The sequence below is a fragment of the Dendronephthya gigantea genome, unplaced genomic scaffold, assembly GCF_004324835.1.
Source record: "Dendronephthya gigantea isolate DGI-Jeju-01 unplaced genomic scaffold, DenGig_1.0 000006F, whole genome shotgun sequence".
In the NCBI taxonomy this organism is placed as follows: domain Eukaryota; kingdom Metazoa; phylum Cnidaria; class Anthozoa; order Malacalcyonacea; family Nephtheidae; genus Dendronephthya; species Dendronephthya gigantea.
Window position 1 is genome coordinate 3,438,971 of NW_021163016.1, and position 22,457 is coordinate 3,461,427.

Genomic DNA, 22,457 nt, shown 5'->3' on the forward strand with positions numbered 1-22,457 from the left:
AAAAACTTGAATAAAATCAGCAGAGTATTGCAATAATTCCGCTAAGCTTGAATCTCCAGTCAGTTTAATATGAGAACTAAAAACGCGTTTCTTTCATTACTTGTTTTGATCTTGGGCAGAAAGATCACATGAGCCGGAACTACGTTCAATATTTGCCCCCATGTGACCTTTCCCAATTTCCTGTACAGGAAAACCTTTGTATAAATTGCAGTCCATTCCGTTCATTCTTGTTTTGCAAGCAAGGAGTGGGTTTTGCCTCAAATGTAAAAGCTTTTCAACACTGTAAAGCATTATGGCAAGCGAAGAACAAGCACAAGCGGAAGCCTCACCGGCCGAAGCGCCTGTAGTTGTGGAAGAAAAGAAAGAAGTTAGGAGAGCTGTTGTGTTGACTGGAACTGGAGGTCTCAATAAAGTTGACGTCCAAAAGATTCCCAAACACAAACCCAAAGAAGGTCATGTATTGGTAAAAGTTCATGCCAGGTATTACACTCGTGAAGTAGATTTTAGTTTTAAAGGTTTAGGTAAAAGGGAAATCTTTAATTCCTTGGTACTCAAAAGTTAAAGCGTAAACTATTGATATAGAATCGATCCAGAGCAAAGACACACGCCCATATATTGATGCTAAACGTATAAAGTTTGCATATTCATGTCGAGATATTTCTCGGTCTCTGAAATATGTAGAGTGATGTCCAGGTCTTTGTGTTTTTAGTGTTTTTAACATGCCCAAGAAGTACTTGAAGAGTATGGTGTACGAATTGTACAATTCAAAACAAAATATTAGTCTGGCATTATGCATATTTGTGACCGATCACTTAAACAAATATTCAAAGCGCTGTTTCAAAACAAACTTGCATATCTGAAGGAACGTGTACTTTAGCACCAATACAAAGACTGCGACGGAAGTAAATACCCTTATGCACATCATATTAAATGCTACCATCACATACGCATTTTCCAGCATTTTAGCAATGTGCATAAATCTTTCACCACGGGTATTGGTACACGTATCCTATAAAAGTCAAATAAGCCCTTTTTTATCGATATGCATCAATAGGCTGACTTCAAAAAAAGTTCCCCTTTCTTTTAAGTCAAACTCAGTTGCTTGATCACCAGTTCCTATGCTTTCCAACTCACTTCAGTTCAGGCATGCTTTATTCTAGGCCAATTAAATGTGATTAAATCAACTAGCTTTTATTATAAGTATGAGATGATTTCATTAATGTGAACTGGGTTAACCCATTAGTAACAAGCAAGATCTGGCTGAAGTAATCTAGCCCAGCTTTTATGCACTTATGATAGCGTATTAAAGTAGGAATTAATGTAATAAGCCTTCTTTATTAATGCTAAATAGGCAACTTTGTATGACTATCTTATCTTTCTCATTTGAAGTGGTTTGAATTTTGCTGACATTATGCAGAGACAAGGTCTATATCCAGGTGCCCCACAAATTCCATATGTCATGGGTTATGAATGTTCAGGAGTTGTTGAAGCTGTTGGCGAAGGGGTCACACAGTTTGAGGCAAGTAATACCAAGATATCTAGCAGGCATTATTGATTAATCACAGGACACTATCATCCCTTAAGTTTGTTGTCACAAAAAGCTAAAAGTTATGTCTCTGTTTGTCTGTGAAATTCATTGCATTGGCTGATATAATTTGTGTTCATCAGGTTGGTGCAAGAGTAATAGCGATGTCAGCATCACTGGGCATGATGGCGGAGTATGTCTGTGTTCCTGTTGTGGGAGTCTTTGTGATACCAGATTCAATGTCATTTGAAGATGCTGCAGCCCTTCCTTTAAATTATCTCACAGCTTATCAAATATTATTTGATCTTGGTCACTTGAGCGAGGGTGAAAGTGTCTTGGTGCAAATGGCAGGTGGTGGCGTAGTAAGTTATTAAATTATAGTTGAAATGAAAAATCTATGATTCCCTTTGCATGTTTTGAAACAATAAGCTCAGATTCTAGTATTCGTCGTGCCAGATCATCAATTGGAAGGTTACTTTAATATATTATACTTCAAACAGGATATTTATGTATTCTTCTAGGGGGTTGCTGCAACTCAATTATGTAAAACGGTGCCAAATGTTACTGTTTTTGGGACTGCTTCTCAACCAAAGGTAGTAAGATATATCAAGTCCTATTTTTTGCATCATTTTCTATCATTTCACTTGTGAAAGCCTGGCGTTAGCAGTTGATGTTGTTTTTGTATTATCTCAGCATGAAAAAATCAAAGAACAAGGCGTAACACATCCTATTGATTATCGAAACAACTGCTTTGCAAAGGAAGTGCGCAAGTAAGCCTAGTATATTCTTTCTTATTCCCTTTTTAATATTTTCCAATTTTTTTGCATGTGAATTTAGCAATAATCAAACATGAAATTAAAGTTATGTGAAGGCAGCAACAACAAAGCCCCTAAGATTAATAAATGGCAACTTGTGCAATAAACACTGATGTTTTTCATGTAGATCTCTCAACACCTACAAACCATTTCATTTTAAAGATTTTTATTTCAGAATTCAGCCTGAAGGGGTGGACATTGTCATGGATCCTCTTGGAGGCAAAGACACAATGAAAGGATATGATTTACTCAAACCGTTTGGAAGAATTATTTGCTTTGGTAATACAGTCTTCACTATAGAAATAGGCCATAAAAACACAAAATTGTAGAGTGCTTGATGTCAAGTTTTGATGGTCCTAACAAATTCCTTTTCTCTAGGTATGGCAAATATTGTGAAGGGTCAGTCTAAGAGCATTTTTTCCTCCGCAAAAATAGTAGGTTTTCAAGAGAATTTAATTTCTCAATTTTGTCCAGTGTTTGTGGTATTCTACAATATGCTGTTGTGGTTTATGTCTGAACTACCTGAAAAAGATACCTCAGCATCAACAGCTATGAGCAACTTTAAAATATTTTTTCTAGTGGTATCAATCTTCCAATTTCTCTCCGTTCAAACTAATGACTGACAATAGAGTTGTCGCTGGTTACCATGCTGGTAGGCTAGGAGTGAATTACCCAGACAAAATTCGAGCTCCGATGGAAGCACTTATCAAATTACATGAAGAAGGAAAAATCAAACCAGAAGTACACCAAGTCTTTTCTTTGGAAGAGGTAGAAAATACGAGTTTAATGAAATGCACAGATGTGTGCTAAAAAATCCACAAGAATCGTACAGATTCTTGGTATGCGGAGCGCATTTTGTTCATTGAGATGTGCTTTCTGCTGTCTGTTTAGATACGAGCGGCGATGCAGTGTATGCAAGATCGTAAAAATGTTGGTAAAGTATTGTTGTCTCCATTGAAATCTCCTCCTGAACCACCGAAAGAACCGGAAAAACCAGCTAAAGAACCCGAGAAACCAGCCAAAGAACCGGAAAAACCGGCTGAAGAACCAGAAAAACCGGCTGAAGAAGCTGAAAAACCGGCTGAAAAGCCCGAAGAAAATGTATGTAGGCTTTTTGGATTAAATGTAGTTTTTCACTGATACAGGAAACTCGGTGACCTGCTGTGGTTGTATCGTCTGTGGTTGACTAACCTATGAAACTAACTTCCGTGTTTTGAAGGTGGAAGACAAACCAAGTGAAGACAAACCAAGTGAAGACAAACCAAGTGAAGATGCAGGTGAAGAGAGCAAGGAAGAACCGAAGGAAGATGAAAGCAAAGACGAAGGAGAGAAACCAGCAGAGGACGCTTGATTTATTAAACGAAATATAGAGTAGAAAGGTGAGTTAACCAAGAACAAGAGTTTACTTCGTTCAAGAGTCCTTCACCTCGTTCACTCCCTGCTGAAATTGGTTTACAATCAATTCACTCTTGCTAGTTTTGCCCTAAATTGTAACGTTGTTTTTGTACTGCCCTCCTGTAGTAACTCTGAGATCATTAGAAGCTAAAACCACGCCAATTTTAATTTTTTTTCATATTTTTAGATTTTGCCTTTTTCGTAGAAAGTCCGCTTTAGATATGTTCTTATATGTGAAGCTTAGAGAAATTAGGACTGCAATTTTTTCCCAGATGAAAGTTTCAGACTAGTACCGCGCTATAGTGATTTCTGCTGTTGTGACGAAGAGATTTCTACTCTAAGAATTCAAGATATTTTTGTATCTCTAATATTACGTAGTGTTAAGAGATTTAGGCAATGCCTGTTACATTCAATGTTATTTTATGTAATGATTGAAATAGGAAATTATTAAATATAACGATTACATTCTGATGAACTCGTTTTTTACGTCCACTACTTTTTAAACGCATTTTTTGAGCGACGATTAACGATAGCATTGGAATCACGGAGGGGGGTACGCCGGGCGGTACCGGGGAGCTACGATTTCAAACAAGACGGGTTTCCAGGGATTTCACAAAATACGGGGGGAAAGAGTGCTGCGTGCATGCTGTACTATATACAAGATGAGATCTCGAATGAAAATTTTCGGGTTAACAGAATGAGCGCCATGTCCTTGACATGTAACTGGGACGAAAGTAAAGCTCGTTCTGATTGGCAGGATCATAATTAGATGATCAAATTGGACCTCAATTACACACCTAATTAGCGCCGTTATGAGGAACAATATAAAATCTTTCATATTTGTTTAAAGTTGTACACAAGTTTCCATCCTTTGCTACGGAGTAATGGGCGCCCGTTGGAGACATAATTCCCGGTACATGGAACATCTTCACATTAAACCCAGCCCCACCCTAAACTAATAATGCACTGATGCACTGGCGTTGTTGACACCCCAAAATATCCCAGGATTTTGAATAAATAGATCGAAGCTACAGCTTGCATGTGGTCACATTGTTTTAACATACAAAAAGGTTCATTCTTCAGCAGGTGACTATTGTTAAGTGGTATTTTTGACCTATCACACAGCACCATTGTCTTCACCTGTCGTCTTCGAACAGCTGACGGCGGTTATTTAAATACATCCGGGACACGCACAAATCGCGCGCTCTGATTGGCTGCGTTGAAATCATAACGTGGTTCAGGCGAAAGCATGATAGTCTCGTTCGAGGCCTTCGCAAATCGCTCGAGTAATTCAACTTTTGTGAAAAAATTTCATCGTTTTATCGAGGGATCGGCTTCCTCAAGGCATTTGGATGAGGTATGTTTAATCTCTGGATATTTCCTCGACAATTACTGATGTTTTTGGCTTATTCACACTTAGTGTATTACCCTTATTAAGCGTCATAAGGGTCCATCGCGCCGAGCCATAAAAATCAACTTTGGCAGACACGGCCTCGCGAATTCGTTGAAATTTCGCTTCGGCGTACGTATGAAATTTTGAAATTTTAGGCCGATTTGATGGGTTTTTTTCAAATTTTATTGCTGAAGGTGTTTAGGGCAAGTAGTTAAGGGGGTAATTTGTTTAGGTTTACGTCTACGGACGGCATCAATTTGCACATACAAATCAACCTGCGAGCAAACTAGGCCGGCACGTAAATGCGATTGTTATTTATATACCCGACTCTGCCGGATCCTGTGGTCGATTTTCGTGCACGAATCGAGGCGGTTGGTTTTTATTCGTCTTGTTTTACACATCGAAAAGTTGTTGCCGCTAATTAGCTAAGTGAAGAGCAACAAACTGGGCGATAATAATAAATAACAACTTTTGATGTCGGCCCAAAAACGTGTGAGGAAATGGGAAATATTACACAATGGTCAATGGGGGAAGTCCGTGCATGGATCTGAGCGTTGTCATCTGTGTCGTACAGCCGCGAAATCAATGACCTTTTCAAAACATTATTTGTTCTAGGATTTTTTATTTTACACAGAGACCCTTCAGAAGTAGCGATTTGCTCTTAATGAGCGATAAGAAATCGCTGGATCGAACCAGAGATGATTTTAAAATGAAGCAAAATTTCATCAACACAAATTTTGTTATTTCGGCTTCCGGTATTATCGTGACATCACCAAAGTACTCAAATGTTTTCTTTCGATATTTAAGATCGTCTGTGTACAAGAATGTTTGTAAAACGAACTTTGTGTGTGCCATTGAATTTTACTACAAACGTTCCCTTTCATTTCCTTATGGTTTTCACCGTTACGTAGCAGAAATTACATTCGTTATTTTCCTTGTCTTTTTCATTCGAAAACGAACTTGAAGACATGTTTACCGAATGTCGTTTAAATGTATATTTCTTAGAATTCGAGAACGTTTACTTGATACTAAATGTATCAATTTTGTTTCATTGATAGTATTCAAAGACACTTGATTTAATCTGAGCATTCAATGAAATACATGCCCTTTCATTATCATAGAGTTGTAGTTTTTGTCTAGAAGACAACAATTTTTACTGAACAATAGCCAAGTATAGCGCTTGTATATTTACCACAGTAACCTAATATGAATGTTAGCATTCAATTACCTTCAAAATGTTGTCTTGTTTGTGTTTTTGTTACAAGATTTTTTATTCAACATCTACCAGAATAATATTGTGTACCACTGAATATTGTACTTTGAAGTAGAACATGATATTTGCATGTTATTGCACTATAAATACAACATTGTTTTCAAAGAGTGTTGCAATGTGCAGGGTTTAGTAATGTGTCGTAATTTTGTTTTTTACAGAGGAAGTCTTTAGACAAACTGCTACATCAAAGAAATATTCTAGTCAGCAAGTATTGTACTTTGTCTACGAGATGACAGGACAATAATGACAACCAAAAGGCCATCTCTTGCGATGGACAGCAAGTGAAAACTTCTAGCTTTCCAACAAAAAATTTTGATGTGTTGTATTTCTATTATTATGGCTGGTCTACAGCATGAGTGACCCGTCAGACTTGTTAAATTTAATTGGATCTGGAGGGAGTCTTTTTGACGAGATTGGCATAAGTGGTATGCCTTCGTCATCTCTTCCTCAAACCTCGACAACTGATCAGTATTTTAACATGGACTCATTTCAAAGTTTTCCAAATCAGCAACAAGGCACACCGCAGCAGAAGCTCTATCATTTAGAGGGACAGTCTTCGTCACAGGAGCAATTTCAACCTTTTTCTCAGAAGTTGAGCCATTTTGCTAACCCTATGCTCAGTCAGCAAGGTAACGCTTTTCAAAATCCCCCAACCAATAAACCTCAGAATCAACAGTTTCCAAGAATGCAAGGGATAAGAATGCAATCTCCCTCGCAGTTCACCCCCCAACAAAGCACATCCCCCGGTGCTAATTGGCGCGGCCAATCAAATATGGGTAACTCCTTTGGATCGTTCATGCCGCAACAAACCCCCCAATCAACCGCTGAGCAGGGTGTACCTGGCACGCCCATGCCTCAAGGTTACATGAGTCCACAGCAAACCAATATGCAAAGACTCCAACATTTCATGACAAACAAACAGTCGAACCCAATGTTGAGCCAATCCCCAAACCCTTTCATGGGTCAGGTAGACAACACCTCCACATTGACGGACATTAGTAATTCCACTCCAAAAATGAACAACCAGAATAAAACTGTGTCCCCTGGTCAACAGTTCAACCCTGAGATGGGAAGACAGGAACAATTAAGTAAACTTCATCACTTGGTCTCAGGAGGAATATCATCACCGACATCGAACGCAGGAACCATCACCAGTTCGGCTGTGTCAGGTTTCCCACCCTCCAGCAGCTCATCATTCACTCCACCACCAGATCCGTTTTCACCCAACAAAAACCTAACACCCATGTACAACAACATGCAACAGCAACAACAACAGCCACCGCCGCCGCAACAAACGTCAATGCCTAACCAAACACAAATTCAAGCGCAAGATCCGTTCACCCAAACTCCGCCGCCCAACACAATGCAACAGGATTACATGATGAGACGACCGCAGCAGTTTCAAGATGGAAACTACCCGATGAGACCAAACATGCCGTTTCAACAACAAATGATGAACCAGAATCCAATGTCGAGTCAACTGAAGAGCGCTCATTTGCTGTATCAGCTTCAAAGATTGCAGCAACAAATCTCACAAGTCCGAGAGCTCCCGTCTCCAGCACGAGACCAACCACTGCAGCAGCTGCAACAACAGTTCAGTCGTCTGTATCACATGTATTTGATGGATCAACAGAGGCAGAAGAAACAGCAGCAAGCTGTTGCACAAATGAGATTTGATCAAGAAAACATTTTAAAACAACAACACCAGGACAAGGCGAACAGAATTGTTGCAGAGGCAATCGCTAAATCAGCGCTCATGAATAGCGGTTACAACTACCAAGCTGAATCGCAGATGAAATGTTATGGACAACAATTTGGACCAGCCGTGAAAGGACCTATGAACTATGATATGCAACAAGATAAAATAGCTCAGAGGAAAGCAGCCGAACCCATTGTTCTGCCGCCACCAATTGTAAATGCTTTGCCAAAGACTGTGCGAACCTCGTCTAAGTAAGTGTTTCTGGTTTAATTTGTTTAATATAAGTTCATCTGACTGATTACTTGGTCAGTGTGCATATGAGATCTATATTTGGTCAGATTAGGAACTTTCAACTGTTCAACCTCCAGGAACTAAAGAACTTGTCATTTTTATGTAGTCATTTAACAGTTGATTGTTATTTTTTAGGCCTCCTGCAACCGTGCTCAGTAAGCCAGTGATCAAGCGTGAACGCAGAGATTCGTCAGATCATGAACCGTCACCACCAAACTCTCCTGGTAGTTTTTACCAAGAAGACTATCATCCTGCCAGTATTACTGTAAGTCTCGACTTCTTTCTAGATTGAAAGCTATTTGTATGGCGTTTTAATGGGATATTTGGGGGTCATATTTTAGCGGCGGTCCCTACGAGAGCGAAGGAAAAAGACCTACAAGGAGGACTTTGACTATAATCTTTCCGAGGAAGAGGATGGAGGGGGTAGCAGAGCTGCTAAGGGTGGTGGTGATGCTAGCAAGTCAGAATTAGGCGAGCTGGACCCTGGTGCCCTTCCTGTACCAGAGGAAATTCCACTTCAAGAAGAGAATCTGATTGTGGAGAAAATTCTTACACTACGCACTCAGACCAAGGTACGGAGCTCACTAGTGAGGATTTTATTAACTGACTATGGGTTCTTAATGCTGTTTTCCTGATTAAGATGCAGTCAATGATCTTGGTGCTATCCTTCTATACAGGGACGGATCTAGAAGCTTAAATGGAGGGGTGCATATTCATATATTCGTCTTATGCCAGATTGATTTCTTTTGATAGCGATTTTTTACCCTCTTTTAAACTTGAATATATGAATATGCACCCCTCCCCCCCTATTAAGCTTCTAGGTTCGTGCCTGCCTCTATATGTAACTTATTTTATCTTTATCAACAATGTTTGTTGTTTACTGTGCAATTCAACATTGTATTCTGTTTTGCAGGAAGATGGGTTCGCACAAGAAGAGTTTCTGGTGAAGTATAAAAACTAGTAAGAAATTTTTATTTTTCATGGTTTATTATGAAAGACAGTTGCCAGGAGAGATTGAACAAAGTGCAATGCTTACACTCCCTTTGTTCTCCTATCATAGTTCTTATCTTCATGCTGAGTGGGCAACAGCTGAGAAACTGAATCAGCTGGATAAACGAGTTCAAATGAAAATCAAGAGATTCTTCGTTAAGAGAAATGCTATGCCCTTTCCTGATGAGGTCAGTAGTACTCTTATGTACCTATGTTATACTCTATGTACTCTTATGTACGTATGGTATATTCTATGTACTCTTATGTACCTATGGTATATTCTATGTACTCTTATGTACCTATGGTATACTCTATGTACTCTTATAAATGCATACATATATAGCAATGTTACAAATAAGGAGGAATTGATACATTGTTACAATCAATTGTGTTAGATTGATGATGAACCATTCAATCCAGACTATGTGGAAGTTGATCGTGTTCTGGATGTTTCAACAGGAGTTGATCAAGCCACTGGCGCGGTAAGCTGTGTTTTCAGCGAAGATTACGCTATGATGATAAAAATTCTACGGACAAAAACTGTTTTGACTGAGTCGTTATGCTTCTACCATTGTTATAATACATCATGAAATATAGCTAAAGCAAAATGCTTGTGTTCATCGGCAAATTTTTAGCTATGATTTGGATATGTTGCGTTGATATTTACTGGTAGCAGCTATGTAAATAGTATTTTGAACATTTTGTAAACGTTTCATTTCTCAGCCCGTCAGTCATTACTTAGTGAAGTGGAGATCACTGCCTTACGATGAAAGTACTTGGGAAGTTGAGGTGGGTTTATCTTTGTGTGGGAGTTTGTATCACAACAATTATATTCCAGAAATTTCAAATCGTTTCTTTCCCAGGCTGATGTTGATGATCAGTCCGTCACCAGGTTTCGCAGTGTCCAAGTTGCGCCTCCTCAACACGAGAGACAGGTCAGTCCTGAAGCACGTCCATCTTTTAATAGATGTGATCGAGTGAATAAGTTACGAATAAGCCAGCCTCCAAGCTGCCATCAAGAGCCAGAGTTTTTATCCTAGAAAGATTCCCGCGAGGTTTATCTAGCATTTCCGCTCGGCAATGTTTTATTTTTCTGTTCCCAATATGTGTTTAATTCTCCGCAGTTTCGTCGCCGTCCTCACCCGAGCGAGTGGCGAAAACTGGAACAATCTCCGGTGTTCAAGAACTCGAACACTCTACGGGAATATCAGCTGGAAGGATTGAATTGGCTGACGTTTTGCTGGTATAACGGGTAAGTTTCGTCTGTGGTGATGGTGCATTTCATTAAAGTGATCATCGACTCGGGAAATGCGGAGAATTTCGAGCAGAAATAGAGGATATTTCCTCATTATTCTCTCACTTGTATAACGAGCAGTAAATTATGAAACTGTCTGCAATGTTTATGTCTTGTCTTTTAGACAAAACTGTATTCTTGCCGATGAGATGGGTCTTGGCAAGACCATTCAAAGTCTGACCTTCCTACTTCATGTTCAGGTGAGTCCCACGATCCACGATTGCTCCTTCTCGCCTTCTACCCTTCCTTTATGAAAGTTTCGCAAGGGTTAGATGAACTCAGTTGAGAGCTCGTAGAGTTGAGAGGATTCAATACTTCTTCCGTTCTTTCCTCAGCAATACGGTATCCGCGGTCCGTTTCTCGTCATCGCTCCGCTCTCGACCATCGCAAACTGGCAGCGAGAATTTGAAGGCTGGGGCGACATGAATGTTGTTGTTCATCATGGCAGGTACAGCGAACGATCATTTTGATCAACGATGGATATATAGGGACTGAGGGAGGTGAACCCTGTAAATACTTTATGACCCCAGTTGTCCTCCTAGCATGCGTGGTTTAAGCTATATCTTATTCTCTTCAATAGCGCTGCAAGCCGTCATCTCATTCAACAATACGAGTTCTATTTCCGTGGATCTCAGGTAGCAACCTTTCAGACTTCGCCCGGTCTCCTGCAGACGACGAGCCTGTATATCGACAAAACCCTTCTTTACGCTTTTGAGCGAAGTTTACACGTTCTTGATATTTTAGGGTGAACCTTTGATTGGTATTTTCAAGTTCAATGTGCTGATCACAACCTACGAAATTCTGATAGGTTAGTGCCGTTGCAATATGAGATGTTGCTCCAAGGATAATATTGTGAATGAGAAATAAGCATTTCTAATATGTTTCTGTAGCCGATAATATATTGTTGAGCAGCGTCCCGTGGAGGGTCGTGGTGATAGATGAAGCTCACAGGTTGAAGAACAGAAATTGTAAATTATTAGAAGGATTGAACAACTTGCAGATGGTAAGTGAGGTTTTGACTGTTGGATGAACGATAGTGATATGGTCGTCCTTGATATGAGCATTCAGAGAGTGCTAGTTTGAGGTTAGTGTTTATTAGCTTGGGTATGACTCAAACATCTTCTCTCATCATTCCAGGAGCATCGAATTCTACTCACGGGCACACCTCTGCAAAACAACGTCGACGAGTTGTTTAGTTTGTTGAACTTTCTTGAGCCGGCTCAGTTTCCATCACAGGGAGCTTTCCTGATGGAGTTTGGAAATCTCAGAACAGAAGCTCAAGTAGAAAGACTGCAAGCCGTAAGTTGAGAGAGAGGGTTGTGTGGGATTGAGCTTGATAACTGGGGACAGGCTTGATAACTGGGGTATGTGTGGATGCAGGTTTCGTACGAAATACTGAACTTTTTTCGTTTTGTAGTTGTTACGACCGATGATGTTGAGACGAATGAAAGAAGATGTGGAGAAGAGTTTGGCGCCAAAAGAAGAGACGATTGTTGAGGTAATCTATGAAAGAAATGAATATCTTTGGTCATTTTCACAGGAGAAACCCTATAATACTGTCATATCTTGGGTCAATTATCCAGGGTCAAGCAATGGTTATATAAAATACAATAATATTTGCTTCTCTTCAGGTCGAGTTAACAACCGTTCAGAAGAAATTCTACCGAGCGATTCTTGAACGAAACTTCTCGTTCCTGAACAAAGGAGCCGTGTCCACGTCTAACGTACCAAACCTCATGAACACGATGATGGAACTTCGTAAATGTTGCAATCATCCGTTCCTCATCAACGGCGCCGAGGAAAAGATCGTCGGTGAATATCAGGCGAACTTCACCGGAGATAATCGAACATCCATTCATTTGACATCCTTGATTGAGGCCTCAGGAAAGTTGGTGCTGATTGACAAGTTATTGCCGAAGCTGAAAATTGGAGGACACAAAGTAAGTTCCTCGCTACAGTTCACTCAGCTGGTGATATACATACCATCGTAGCTGTACCTATCAAAGGTGCTCAACACTTCCCGGTTGCTTCACAATACAAAATTTTGCCGCAGTTCACTGAACTGGTAATACGCTCGATACAGCAACTTATCAAAAAGACTTTCCCTTCTCCAGATTGTCTGACACTGGAAATACCTCATGTTATTACAGGTATTGATCTTCTCTCAAATGGTGCGATGTCTGGACATCTTGGAGGACTATCTTATTTGCAAGAAATATTTGTTTGAGAGGATCGACGGTCGTGTTCGTGGTAATCTCCGTCAGGCGGCGATTGATCGCTTCTCGAAACCCGACTCAGATCGCTTCGTGTTCTTGCTGTGTACCCGCGCTGGTGGCCTGGGGATTAATCTGACTGCCGCTGACACTGTGATCATCTTCGACTCAGATTGGAATCCGCAAAACGACCTGCAGGCTCAAGCAAGGTATTTTAACTCTCGAATTTGTTTTCCCGCTTTTCTATCAAGCTCGAGCCCAGGCGCTTTGACTTGCTCAGCGATCAGGTGACACACGTGTCTTGCACGTTTCTTGCAGGTGTCATCGTATTGGGCAGGCAAAATCGGTGAAGGTTTATCGCCTGATAACCAGGAACTCCTATGAAAGAGAGATGTTTGATCGAGCTAGTTTGAAGCTTGGCTTGGACAAAGCTGTCCTGCAATCAATGAACGCCAAGGAGGGCAACACGAATGCCGCTGGTGGACAAAACGTAAGTGAACCTTTTCAAGTGTGTTTCTCTGAATCTGCTCATCGACCTGACGAAGGCCGTGTTACACGGTGCAATTTTTCTTGCAACTTGCAATGCTATTCTTCTTTTGAGAGATGTAAATTTGGCAACTTCCAAACTTTTGTCTTTTATTACACTCCATATGGCGTTTCTTACACTTACATTTTGAAGCCTTTTCACTAATTTACAACTCTCAAAAGTAGAATTGCATTGTAAGTTGCAAGAAAAATTGCACCGTGTTACAGGGCCTTGACATAGGCCTGATTCATACTCGCTCCTAAGAATCGTGGACCCATTGTATCATTTTCCGATAGAAAGAGAATTTTGTTCACTAGTGTTTTCGGTAGTTATAAACCGCAGTTATATTCCGTAGCTTCAAAGCAAATTTTGTTTATCGTTTGCCTATAATGTAGATGTTTATTTTGTTTATTCTGCAGCAAGCGCTGTCTAAGAAGGAGATTGAAGATCTTTTGAGGAAAGGTGCTTATGGCGCTGTGATGGACGACGACGAGGCCAGCTCGAAGTATGTTCACTTAATCTTGTCATTTTGACCAATCTGGCCAGTGATTTAAACAGTGTTCTGACTTCCTGACGAGGTTCTTACACATAAGAGGCTGCTAATGAGGCCATGCATTGGATTTCTTTTGAACACCTTGTATGAGAATGTGGGATATATAGGAGTAACACAGGGCAATATCAAAAACAACGACTGATATGTGTTGATAAATCAGTCGCTTATTCTTCACTCTGGCTTCACTAGGTTTTGTGAAGAAGATATCGATCAGATTCTGGAGCGACGAACACAAATCATTACTATAGATTCAGTGGGACAGGGATCTACGTTTGCTAAGGTAAGTTGTTGTGAAATAAAGAAATCGATAACAGCGACTTGAAGAAGCGAAGAGTTCGTTCCTGAACGAGGCCATGTTCGAGGTTACACTGTTTGTTGAGACAAATGATGAAAAGGCATGAGTCACGTTTATCTGATCATTTTTGATGAACCAACCATGTTGCTGCCTTCCTTCTGATGTCTTTCTTGATTTCTCCTTTCTTTATTTACCAAAGCTTTGAATTAGGATATTTCTCGGTAGATGTGGTTAGCTTGGTCCTTGCTTTGCCATAGAGGACCTTGGCCGAAGTGACTTGTCTTGTCCGCATGGGGAAGCATAGCTTTGCATTTGCGGTTAAAAATTGACATCTTTGCTCCATTCTTCAGGCAAGTTTCACGGCAACGAAGAAGGGAGATGAAATAGACATCGATGACCCTGATTTCTGGAAAAAATGGGCGATGAAAGCTGATATTGATGTCGATGAGCTCATGAATAAGGTGAGCCCCAATCCTCCTTGATCCCCTATTACAACACGTGAAAGTACTCAGGGGAATAACTAAGACGTCCAAATCTCTGGTAGATTGCACATTTTTGACAGCTCTTTGAGTGAAATGAATCTTTGTTTTTCTTCCAAGGATGAGCGAATTATTGACGCTCCTCGTCAACGTAAACAAACCAAGAGATATGGCCGCGGAGATGACGTTGATTTTGAGTTGTCAGACCTTGACTCTGACGAGGAGGTACCGCAGGCGAAACGTAAGGCCTGGTCACGAGTCGAGTGCTTCAAAGTCGAGAAAAACCTCCTCGTTTTTGGGTAAGTATGGACAAGTATGGATAACAGTGGTTGGCAATCCTCTTCATGACCCCGTACGGTTTTTAGATAAGATTTAAACTAACATGGTCGAGATCAAGTATGGTAGTTCATTTCTATTGTAATTCACTCTTCAATCAACGACGAGATGGCCAGTGATTTAAACAGTGTTCTGACTTTGCTTTGTGACGAGGTTTTTACACATAAGAGGCTGCTAATGAGGCCAATCCCGTTCACAATTTGAATTCTCGACAACCTTTATTCTATTCCTGCCCACATCGTTCTAAACTTACCATGCGAAATATCCGAATTACGTAATTTTCCACTTTTAGCTGGCAAAGATGGAAAGATGTTATCCACGCCATTCGAAAGAGGAAGCTAAGTGAGCGTGAAGTGGAAGCAATATCACGATCGATTCTCTTGTTTTGTGTGCACGCGTATCGCGGCGACGAGAAGTTACGATCGTTCATTCTCGAGCTGATCAAACCGCTCACGACGCGCGAGAGGCTGGCGAGCGAGGACCTGGACGCGACCTACATGCCCGTGCAGAAGGGGAGTGGGAAGAAGTCGAAGAAGAGCGCGAAGAAAGGCAAGGGTAGCAGCAAGAACGTGAACAAGAGCGCCATAGCCGTGATTGAAGCTTTGGGTGACTGGAAGAGTATTAATCCAGAGCTGTTGATCCTGGACGAGGGGTATAAGAAACATCTACGACATCACTGTAACAAGTAAGTTGTGGGGATTGATTTAAGATTCACACATGACACAAGATTATTTCTCTAGTTTTGAGCAGTTCCCCCTACGAGACCGACAGTGACCATCTCGTATTGATCCAGTGTTCTGGAATACTTTATTCCTTCGTTGTTCCAATGAACAGCGAGATCATTTGTTTATCTTTTATATTTCAGAATTTTACTACGGGTCAGATTATTGTATATAATGCGTGTGGAAGTTGTTGGGGCTATGGAGGCCGCTGTACGGAATGACTGCTTAGCAAGGTATTCAAATACACAAGACTAGTTAGATGTCTGAACTATCTGAAAAACTTCATGTAAGGCTTCTCTTCTACAGTGATATCAACGTGAATCTTCCTGTGACGGAAGGTGATCCTCCCATCGACTGGTGGAGCGAAGACGCTGATAAATCTCTGGTGATCGGTGTTTATAAACATGGTATGTAACCTATCATTGGGAATCCATATGCGCTGCAATAAAGCTGGTTAGATGCTCACTTCTGCTTAGGAAGTACCAACACTGCATGTAATTCATCATTTATTCCAACATGATAAGTGGCAAAAGCACAAAAGCAGCGTACCGCGGGCTACTCCAGGATGCTGATCGGATTGTGTTTTATTTCGCAGGTTACGAACGCTACAACGCCATCAGAGCTGATCCTTGTTTGATATTCCTCAAGATATGTGGCCCGCCTACGTCATCAGATGACGCAACCACTGGTGACGCCATCGATGGTGAAGGAATGAGGTAATTAAAAAAGCTTGACTGGGTATTGTTCACTAGTGAAGTATGCTTGTTTTGTAGCGTCAGTGTTTGTAGTAATGATACCACACTTGTCTCTTGTATTCATAATATGCTGGAGAAATATTATTTCGTTCTTACAGGGAGGAAGACGACAGCAGAGATGATCCAGATTATCATCTTCCTCAGGATAATAAAAATGAAGAGGGAGAGTCCGATGATGATGTTGACTTTGATATGGAAGGAAAGGTAAAGCGATCGGATATAACTCCATTTTGTCTAATCTCTCAACACAGAATGTGTTAGCATTAATCCCACCTTTAATCCCTTGATCCTCACCTTTAATCCCTTGATCCTCACCTTTAATCCCTTGATCCTCACCTTTAATCCTTTGATTCCCACCAATGAATCAAGTTTATTTTACACTGGAGACTTCTGTATCTCAGTCCTTGACACTTTGAAATGATGCTTTTTACATGTTAGACTACTGATACACAACGGATGACAATACTCACTCGACTGATCAAAGTGTATTCTATATCCCGACGTTGTTTGTTTAATTAATAAAATATCTCGGTTTCATCGCTCTTCATATTTCGTTTTCACTTTCAGGACGCTCGACAAGCAAGCAAGGAGAGTGTAAAGACCGAGAAACCACCTGCTGTTGAAGGTATGTTCCACAAATGTTGAGGCTTGATGAATGAGAGCGTGAATTGAATTGTGCCGATGTTGAGGAAAACAATTCTCGATGTTGATCTCAGGTTCTCAATCTAATCCTGCGCCCGCATCAAACTTTCTTCCCTGGCCGTCGCCTTCTGACCTCAATACCAGACTACGGAGAATTGTCGCCGGATTTCAGCGCATTTTGAAGAAGGAGGAACTGAAGAGAGTTGCAGTAGAGAAGGTGAGAGACTAGGATTGGTTTGTTGGGGGGCGGGGAGAGGGGGGATTGTACAATAAGTTGTCGTGGTTTGTGTCTAAACTGCCTGAGAAAGATATCTCAAACGTGGTGGTCCAGTGTAGGTAGTATTCTACAATAAGCTGTCGTGGTTTGTGTCTGAATTACGAAAGAAAACAATGTCTAGAGTTTCATTGCATTTCTAGGAAAACAGACGAAAAGAAAAGGTGGAAGAAGCTGTCAGACAGAAAGAATTAAAGAAAGCAGAACAAGCTCAGAAGTGAGTTGATATTTAATAAAACTTTCCTGTTCTTTATTTCATGACAAATGATGAAAAGGCATGGGTCACGTTTATCTTATTGTCTCTGATGAACCAACCATGTTGCTGCCTTCCTTCTGATGTTCTCTGCATGGGCTGGCTGTAGTTTTCGGCGAGGCTCCATAAAAATAGTTGTTCAGTTAATAAACATACATATATAGAGACTCCAGACAATTGCATAACTCTCAAATACATTGTTTTCGTAGATGGTCAAAACGTGAGGAAGTCGATTTTTATCGTTGTGTTTCAACGTACGGTGTTCACATCAACCCAGGCACGGGAGAGTACGATTGGACGAAGTTTAGGTAAGTCTCAATAAGGCTCGCAAATCACATCTTACCTTCATTGCAACGAACGGACCAATATGATACACCCTCCCTCTTCTAATAATGGAATATCGCATGTTTCTTTTCCAGACAAATGGCTCGTCTTGACAAGAAAAATGATGATCGTCTGTCTGCGTACTTTAACGAGTTTCTGGCGATGTGTAAGCGAGTGTGCGGTCGAGCCACTGACGAGGAGATTATTCTAGGTATGATTGTATTTCAACTTTTATCAGAACTGATTACCCACTACAAAATCCTTTACTCTTTGTCGCCTGATGGTGAGGTGCTCTTGGCGCGTGTAGTTGAAGTGGAATAGATCACACAATGAGTGTCTTTCTTTTCACAATCACGTCACGTTCCTATCCATAGCATATTTCCAAATATATGTTTGTAGATGTTTGATTATTCTGGCTTAATGTTGTCCCCTTGGTTTGATCTGGGTTGTCGTGACTAATGTTTTCACCCGTATTGCGATAGTCCTATTCAACAGTCACCCGGCTACTGCTAACAAGTTCAACGACAGGACCGCGCTGACCCGATAACGATACTCATGACTTCAAACTATTTACATTTTCAAATGTTTTCCTCAGGTCAGAACGTAGAAGCTATCTCAGAGGAACGAGCGAACAGGTGTCTACGACGTGTTGAACTCATGACGATGCTGCGCTTGGAGGTCCTCAATCACCCGGAACTTGATGAGAGGTTGAAACTGGCACAGCTAACCCCAGATCTTCCCTCGTGGTGGCAATGTGAGAAACACGACAAGGATCTCCTCATTGGTGTCTCGAAACACGGTCTTACACGAACTGATCTCAATATCCTTGAAGATCCTGAACTGTCGTTTTATGAATTGAAAATTGAAATGGATACACAGCATATAGCACTGGCAGGTTGGTTATTTACTTATCGTAGAGAAGATCACATTGTTTTATTTTATTAACGCATTTTATGTTCGTGTTTATTGCAGGCAACTCAATGGATTTGGCCAGCGGCAGTCCCGAGTCTGCGTCGCGAAGTGTCAGCGGAACTCCTGTGTCGTTCGAGCGAAGACTGGATAAAAATGTCCTAGATAAGATCGAGACATTAGAGAGTCGAGAAGGCTCTCTGGATACACAGACATTCCCAGTTACCCCTAAACCAACCAGCGTGATCCTACCTAACCCTCAGACAACAGCGAGTGCTACAACAGCTGATGATACTTCAAGAAATACTGAACCTGCGCCATCTGCACCACCCGCCCAACCCGCACCACCCTACAATAAACAGGTGAGCCTGTGGAAAATAGCTTTCACCGTGTAGTACTGGTACGAATCGAACTCAATGTAAACTTGTTTTGAATTTAAATTTTTAGAATTACATCAACGACATGCCTTCTGTACCCGGATCAGACGCGCTCTCCTCATTGGTCAAACAAGTATCCTCGCTTCCGTCCAATCCAGCTAATCCTAGCGGTAACTTCAACCCAGGTGCCGAAAGACGACCGGATATTCCGCCGACATTCATGGACGCTGACTCCCAGGGAAGTTTACCCCCGGATGTAAACAACCTGAATCCTGTTGTCAACGAATCTCTTTCGATCAAGATCTGGTGGCCAAAAGATCGCGTGGTTTTCCACAGAGTTCAGCAACTCTGCCAGTTAGTGCTCACCGGCGAGTGGCCAGCAAAACCGGAAAAACCAGAAAGGTTAATTGATCAACCTGCTCCTGCCGCTAGCGATGTTTCAATGTCCCCGAGTGGGTTCCCTGTGTACGCCGAGGGCGAAATGGACGGCAGCTTGGGACCAGAGGCTCTGGTTGACCCGGTGTCGAAGGCTTTCAAAGTTAAAAAGGTATTAGTTTTATTATAAAGTAGTTGTCAAGCAATTTCTTCCCGAGTAAATATTGCTCCAAAAATGTTGTTTTCCAACTTTGATTTGCGTTGCCAAAAAATGTTTCCCAAACCTGACCGAACTCTTTCCATGTTCTTGTATTTAGCACGAGGGATTGAAAGTGACCTTGAAGAAGAACAGAAAGAGGAAGAAGAAAGATGAAGAAGGTTTGATGATGTTTTCGTTTAAAATCTTTTAAAGTTTTTAAGTCACCACCCTTGGACTTAAGCCCTGTCCACTCCACACAGCTGCCAAAACCTTGCTATTTAACTGCAAGTTAATCCATAACGATTGTTCCCAAAACTATGCCTATGCAGAGTACATATTCATTCGTTTTTGAGAATCGCTGAGTAGTTCAATAAAATTAAGGTCCTCCCCCCGTCTTCTAGCAGGTGCAATGATGGATGGACTGAGTGATATGAATCTACCCCCTGATGCTCTCTTACAACAACCACCGTATCAAAATGATGCCAACTATCCCATGGGCATGGAGCCGTCGGAAATGGTGCCGCAGTTAACGGCGCCAAAACAGCGAAGGAAGCGACAACGAAGAACCGAAAAACCGCAAAAACTGCCGACAGAAAAGAAGAAACGCGGCCGAAAGTCGAAAATGGAGAAGCTGATGGCGCAAGCGGCCGCTGATACCATCCACGCGGGCTTGGCATCGCAACCGGGCGTGGAGTGGGCCCACGCTCACAAGAGTGGTGGTGGCGCGTTCATTCAAGGAGAAATGATGAACGGTCCACAGCCTCATGAGTCGGTGATCGTGAAAGATGTCAATTTGAGGGGAGCTTCGCTTGAGAATCAACTGTCAGAGGTAGTTAAATATATATATATAAGTTGATGTATCTTGTATTGAAAATCTGGCTCGCAGATTGCGTTCCACTTTCTCCAAGTATTTCACTATTAAAATGCTTTATTTTTTTCTAGCCTCCTCGTGTTCCTCCCCATGCAAACACCGAGGCGACCTCACCATCAAGCACAGTAAGAACAAGCGTACTTAAGGTATACTAACCTTCTTTTCCTGTCCTTCCCTTTCACCATGCATTTGTTTAAATGGTAGTTCTCGGTGATTCCCACGGTCCAGTTAGGAGTTAGGACTAGTAAGGGTACAGCGTGGACATGTAAGGACACAATAGGGACGTATAAAGTAAAGTATGGATTGTAAAGGACAAGTACAGTGAAGTAACGACAGAGTTACAAACCAGGCCTAACCACTCTCTCCTTTATTTCCCTTGTAGACTACCTCAAGTACTGATGGAGACCTGGACGTCCCTCAACGTCGCCATAGTTCCACCTCATCACATCCCGATAATGACCATCCACCACCCTTAAGATCCTCTAGCAACCCGGCGGTATTGAGCCCAACTTCAAAAACCCCTGTTCTTCTCTCGCCATTTAACAACACAGAGTTCCCCTTCGGTAGCAATCCATTTGTGAACTACCCTGGCTATTCTAATCCCATTGGCTATCCTCATCCGCCCGCGAGCACTTCACCTGGTTTTAGCTCGGGCTTCGCAGGTCAAGCTAAAACCTCGGCTGTATCGAGCCCGACCTCGACCAGCTCGTCAGGCAGTACTGGGTCGAATGCTCAAAAGAATGCGTACGAGTCCAGTTTTCCACCTACCACAAAATTGAGCGAGTCCCTCGGATTTAACGGCTTTCCAACCGCTATACCTACATCTTCGGAGGCGAAGTATACGAAACAATTAGATCTCGAAGATGACTCGGAGATGAAGGTCTTCAACAGTGATAGCGAGAACGAGCCGAGCGATAGTCTGGATGCTAGCGAAGAAGATACCGTCACCCCTTCAAGTCCCGTGCCATCGTAATTTCACCCTTGTAATTATCAACTGAGCGGGAAAATAGAGACTGGAGCGCGATATGTTTTGAATAGGGAGTTAGAAATCTCCATCTTAATATGGAAGAGAACTTTGCTGCCATCGTCTTCAGCGGATAGGGATAGTTGAATATCGTAGCCTCGTTCGCAGTTATTGAAAATTTGCTTAGCAGCATCGCCTTGCCAGTCTCTATTTTCCTACTTTGGTGAATTTCCATGAAAATCTTGATGGTTTTTGAGTTGTTTTTGGGTAAGGCAGTGGGTAGTGGTGATGGTTGGTTGGTTGGGCAAAAGTATTTATTTGGCGACAACTATATAAGTAAAGAAAGTAAAATAAAATATCTTCCTACGGAGATTTGAACGTTTAATTTGGTTTTGCATAATTTCCTTAATAAGACATTTATGTATAGAATTTACTATTTAATAGAAAACACTATCGGCTGCCGTAGAAAGAATTTGTAACACGTATGTATGATATTTTTTAAATTCTAACCATCCGTACTTATTTATGCTAACCCACAGGAATTTTCTATATATCTTTGTTAATAGATTGTGAATAATTAATATGGAATAATTATAGTACTTTAACTTCATTTTTGAATGCTGTGTATTAATGTGAATTAAATACATTTTTAAATTATCTGTGGAAATTTCTATTTATATGATTGTATCTCTTTAGCTTTATCATCCATCCAGCT

General features: G+C 41.2%; 2 protein-coding genes across 2 annotated transcripts; both read left to right on the top strand.

Annotated features, from left to right (window-relative positions):
* Positions 1-193: 193 nt before the first annotated feature.
* Positions 194-4,200, top strand: LOC114516862 (synaptic vesicle membrane protein VAT-1 homolog). The gene is made up of 11 exons (XM_028536454.1): positions 194-480; positions 1,390-1,519; positions 1,669-1,887; positions 2,047-2,118; positions 2,219-2,295; positions 2,516-2,619; positions 2,719-2,774; positions 2,920-3,108; positions 3,232-3,441; positions 3,560-3,719; positions 3,923-4,200. The coding sequence occupies exons 1-10, from the start codon at positions 293-295 to the stop codon at positions 3,689-3,691; spliced, it is 1,377 nt and encodes a 458-aa protein (XP_028392255.1). The 5' UTR covers positions 194-292; the 3' UTR covers positions 3,692-3,719; positions 3,923-4,200.
* Positions 4,201-4,981: 781 nt separating this feature from the next.
* On the top strand, positions 4,982-22,383 carry LOC114516436 (chromodomain-helicase-DNA-binding protein 8-like). The gene is made up of 41 exons (XM_028535909.1): positions 4,982-5,092; positions 6,560-8,351; positions 8,527-8,656; positions 8,733-8,963; positions 9,305-9,351; positions 9,452-9,569; positions 9,777-9,863; positions 10,105-10,170; positions 10,245-10,316; positions 10,506-10,633; positions 10,800-10,875; positions 11,011-11,123; positions 11,256-11,310; positions 11,420-11,483; positions 11,566-11,678; positions 11,813-11,974; positions 12,093-12,173; positions 12,307-12,615; positions 12,826-13,097; positions 13,207-13,378; positions 13,834-13,919; positions 14,157-14,247; positions 14,613-14,723; positions 14,862-15,040; positions 15,370-15,762; positions 15,943-16,032; positions 16,106-16,206; positions 16,395-16,515; positions 16,653-16,758; positions 17,122-17,179; positions 17,271-17,413; positions 17,614-17,687; positions 17,933-18,031; positions 18,143-18,258; positions 18,643-18,942; positions 19,020-19,318; positions 19,404-19,880; positions 20,026-20,086; positions 20,309-20,736; positions 20,850-20,924; positions 21,161-22,383. Exons 2-41 carry the CDS (start codon positions 6,754-6,756, stop codon positions 21,749-21,751), a joined length of 7,893 nt encoding a protein of 2,630 aa, XP_028391710.1. The 5' UTR covers positions 4,982-5,092; positions 6,560-6,753; the 3' UTR covers positions 21,752-22,383.
* Positions 22,384-22,457: the final 74 nt, after the last annotated feature.

What these genes read in the sequence shown, in the direction of transcription:
- LOC114516862 (XM_028536454.1), top strand. Translation starts at nt 293, where the DNA reads ATGGCAAGCGAAGAACAAGCACAAGCGGAAGCCTCACCGGCCGAAGCG. An exon ending in TTTGCAAAGGAAGTGCGCAA is followed by an intron (nt 2,296 to 2,515) that starts GTAAGCCTAGTA and finishes TTTTTATTTCAG; the next exon opens with AATTCAGCCTGAAGGGGTGG. An exon ending in CTGAAAAGCCCGAAGAAAAT is followed by an intron (nt 3,442 to 3,559) that starts GTATGTAGGCTT and finishes CGTGTTTTGAAG; the next exon opens with GTGGAAGACAAACCAAGTGA.
- LOC114516436 (XM_028535909.1), top strand. Translation starts at nt 6,754, where the DNA reads ATGAGTGACCCGTCAGACTTGTTAAATTTAATTGGATCTGGAGGGAGT. An exon ending in CACTACGCACTCAGACCAAG is followed by an intron (nt 8,964 to 9,304) that starts GTACGGAGCTCA and finishes TCTGTTTTGCAG; the next exon opens with GAAGATGGGTTCGCACAAGA. An exon ending in TCTATTTCCGTGGATCTCAG is followed by an intron (nt 11,311 to 11,419) that starts GTAGCAACCTTT and finishes TTGATATTTTAG; the next exon opens with GGTGAACCTTTGATTGGTAT.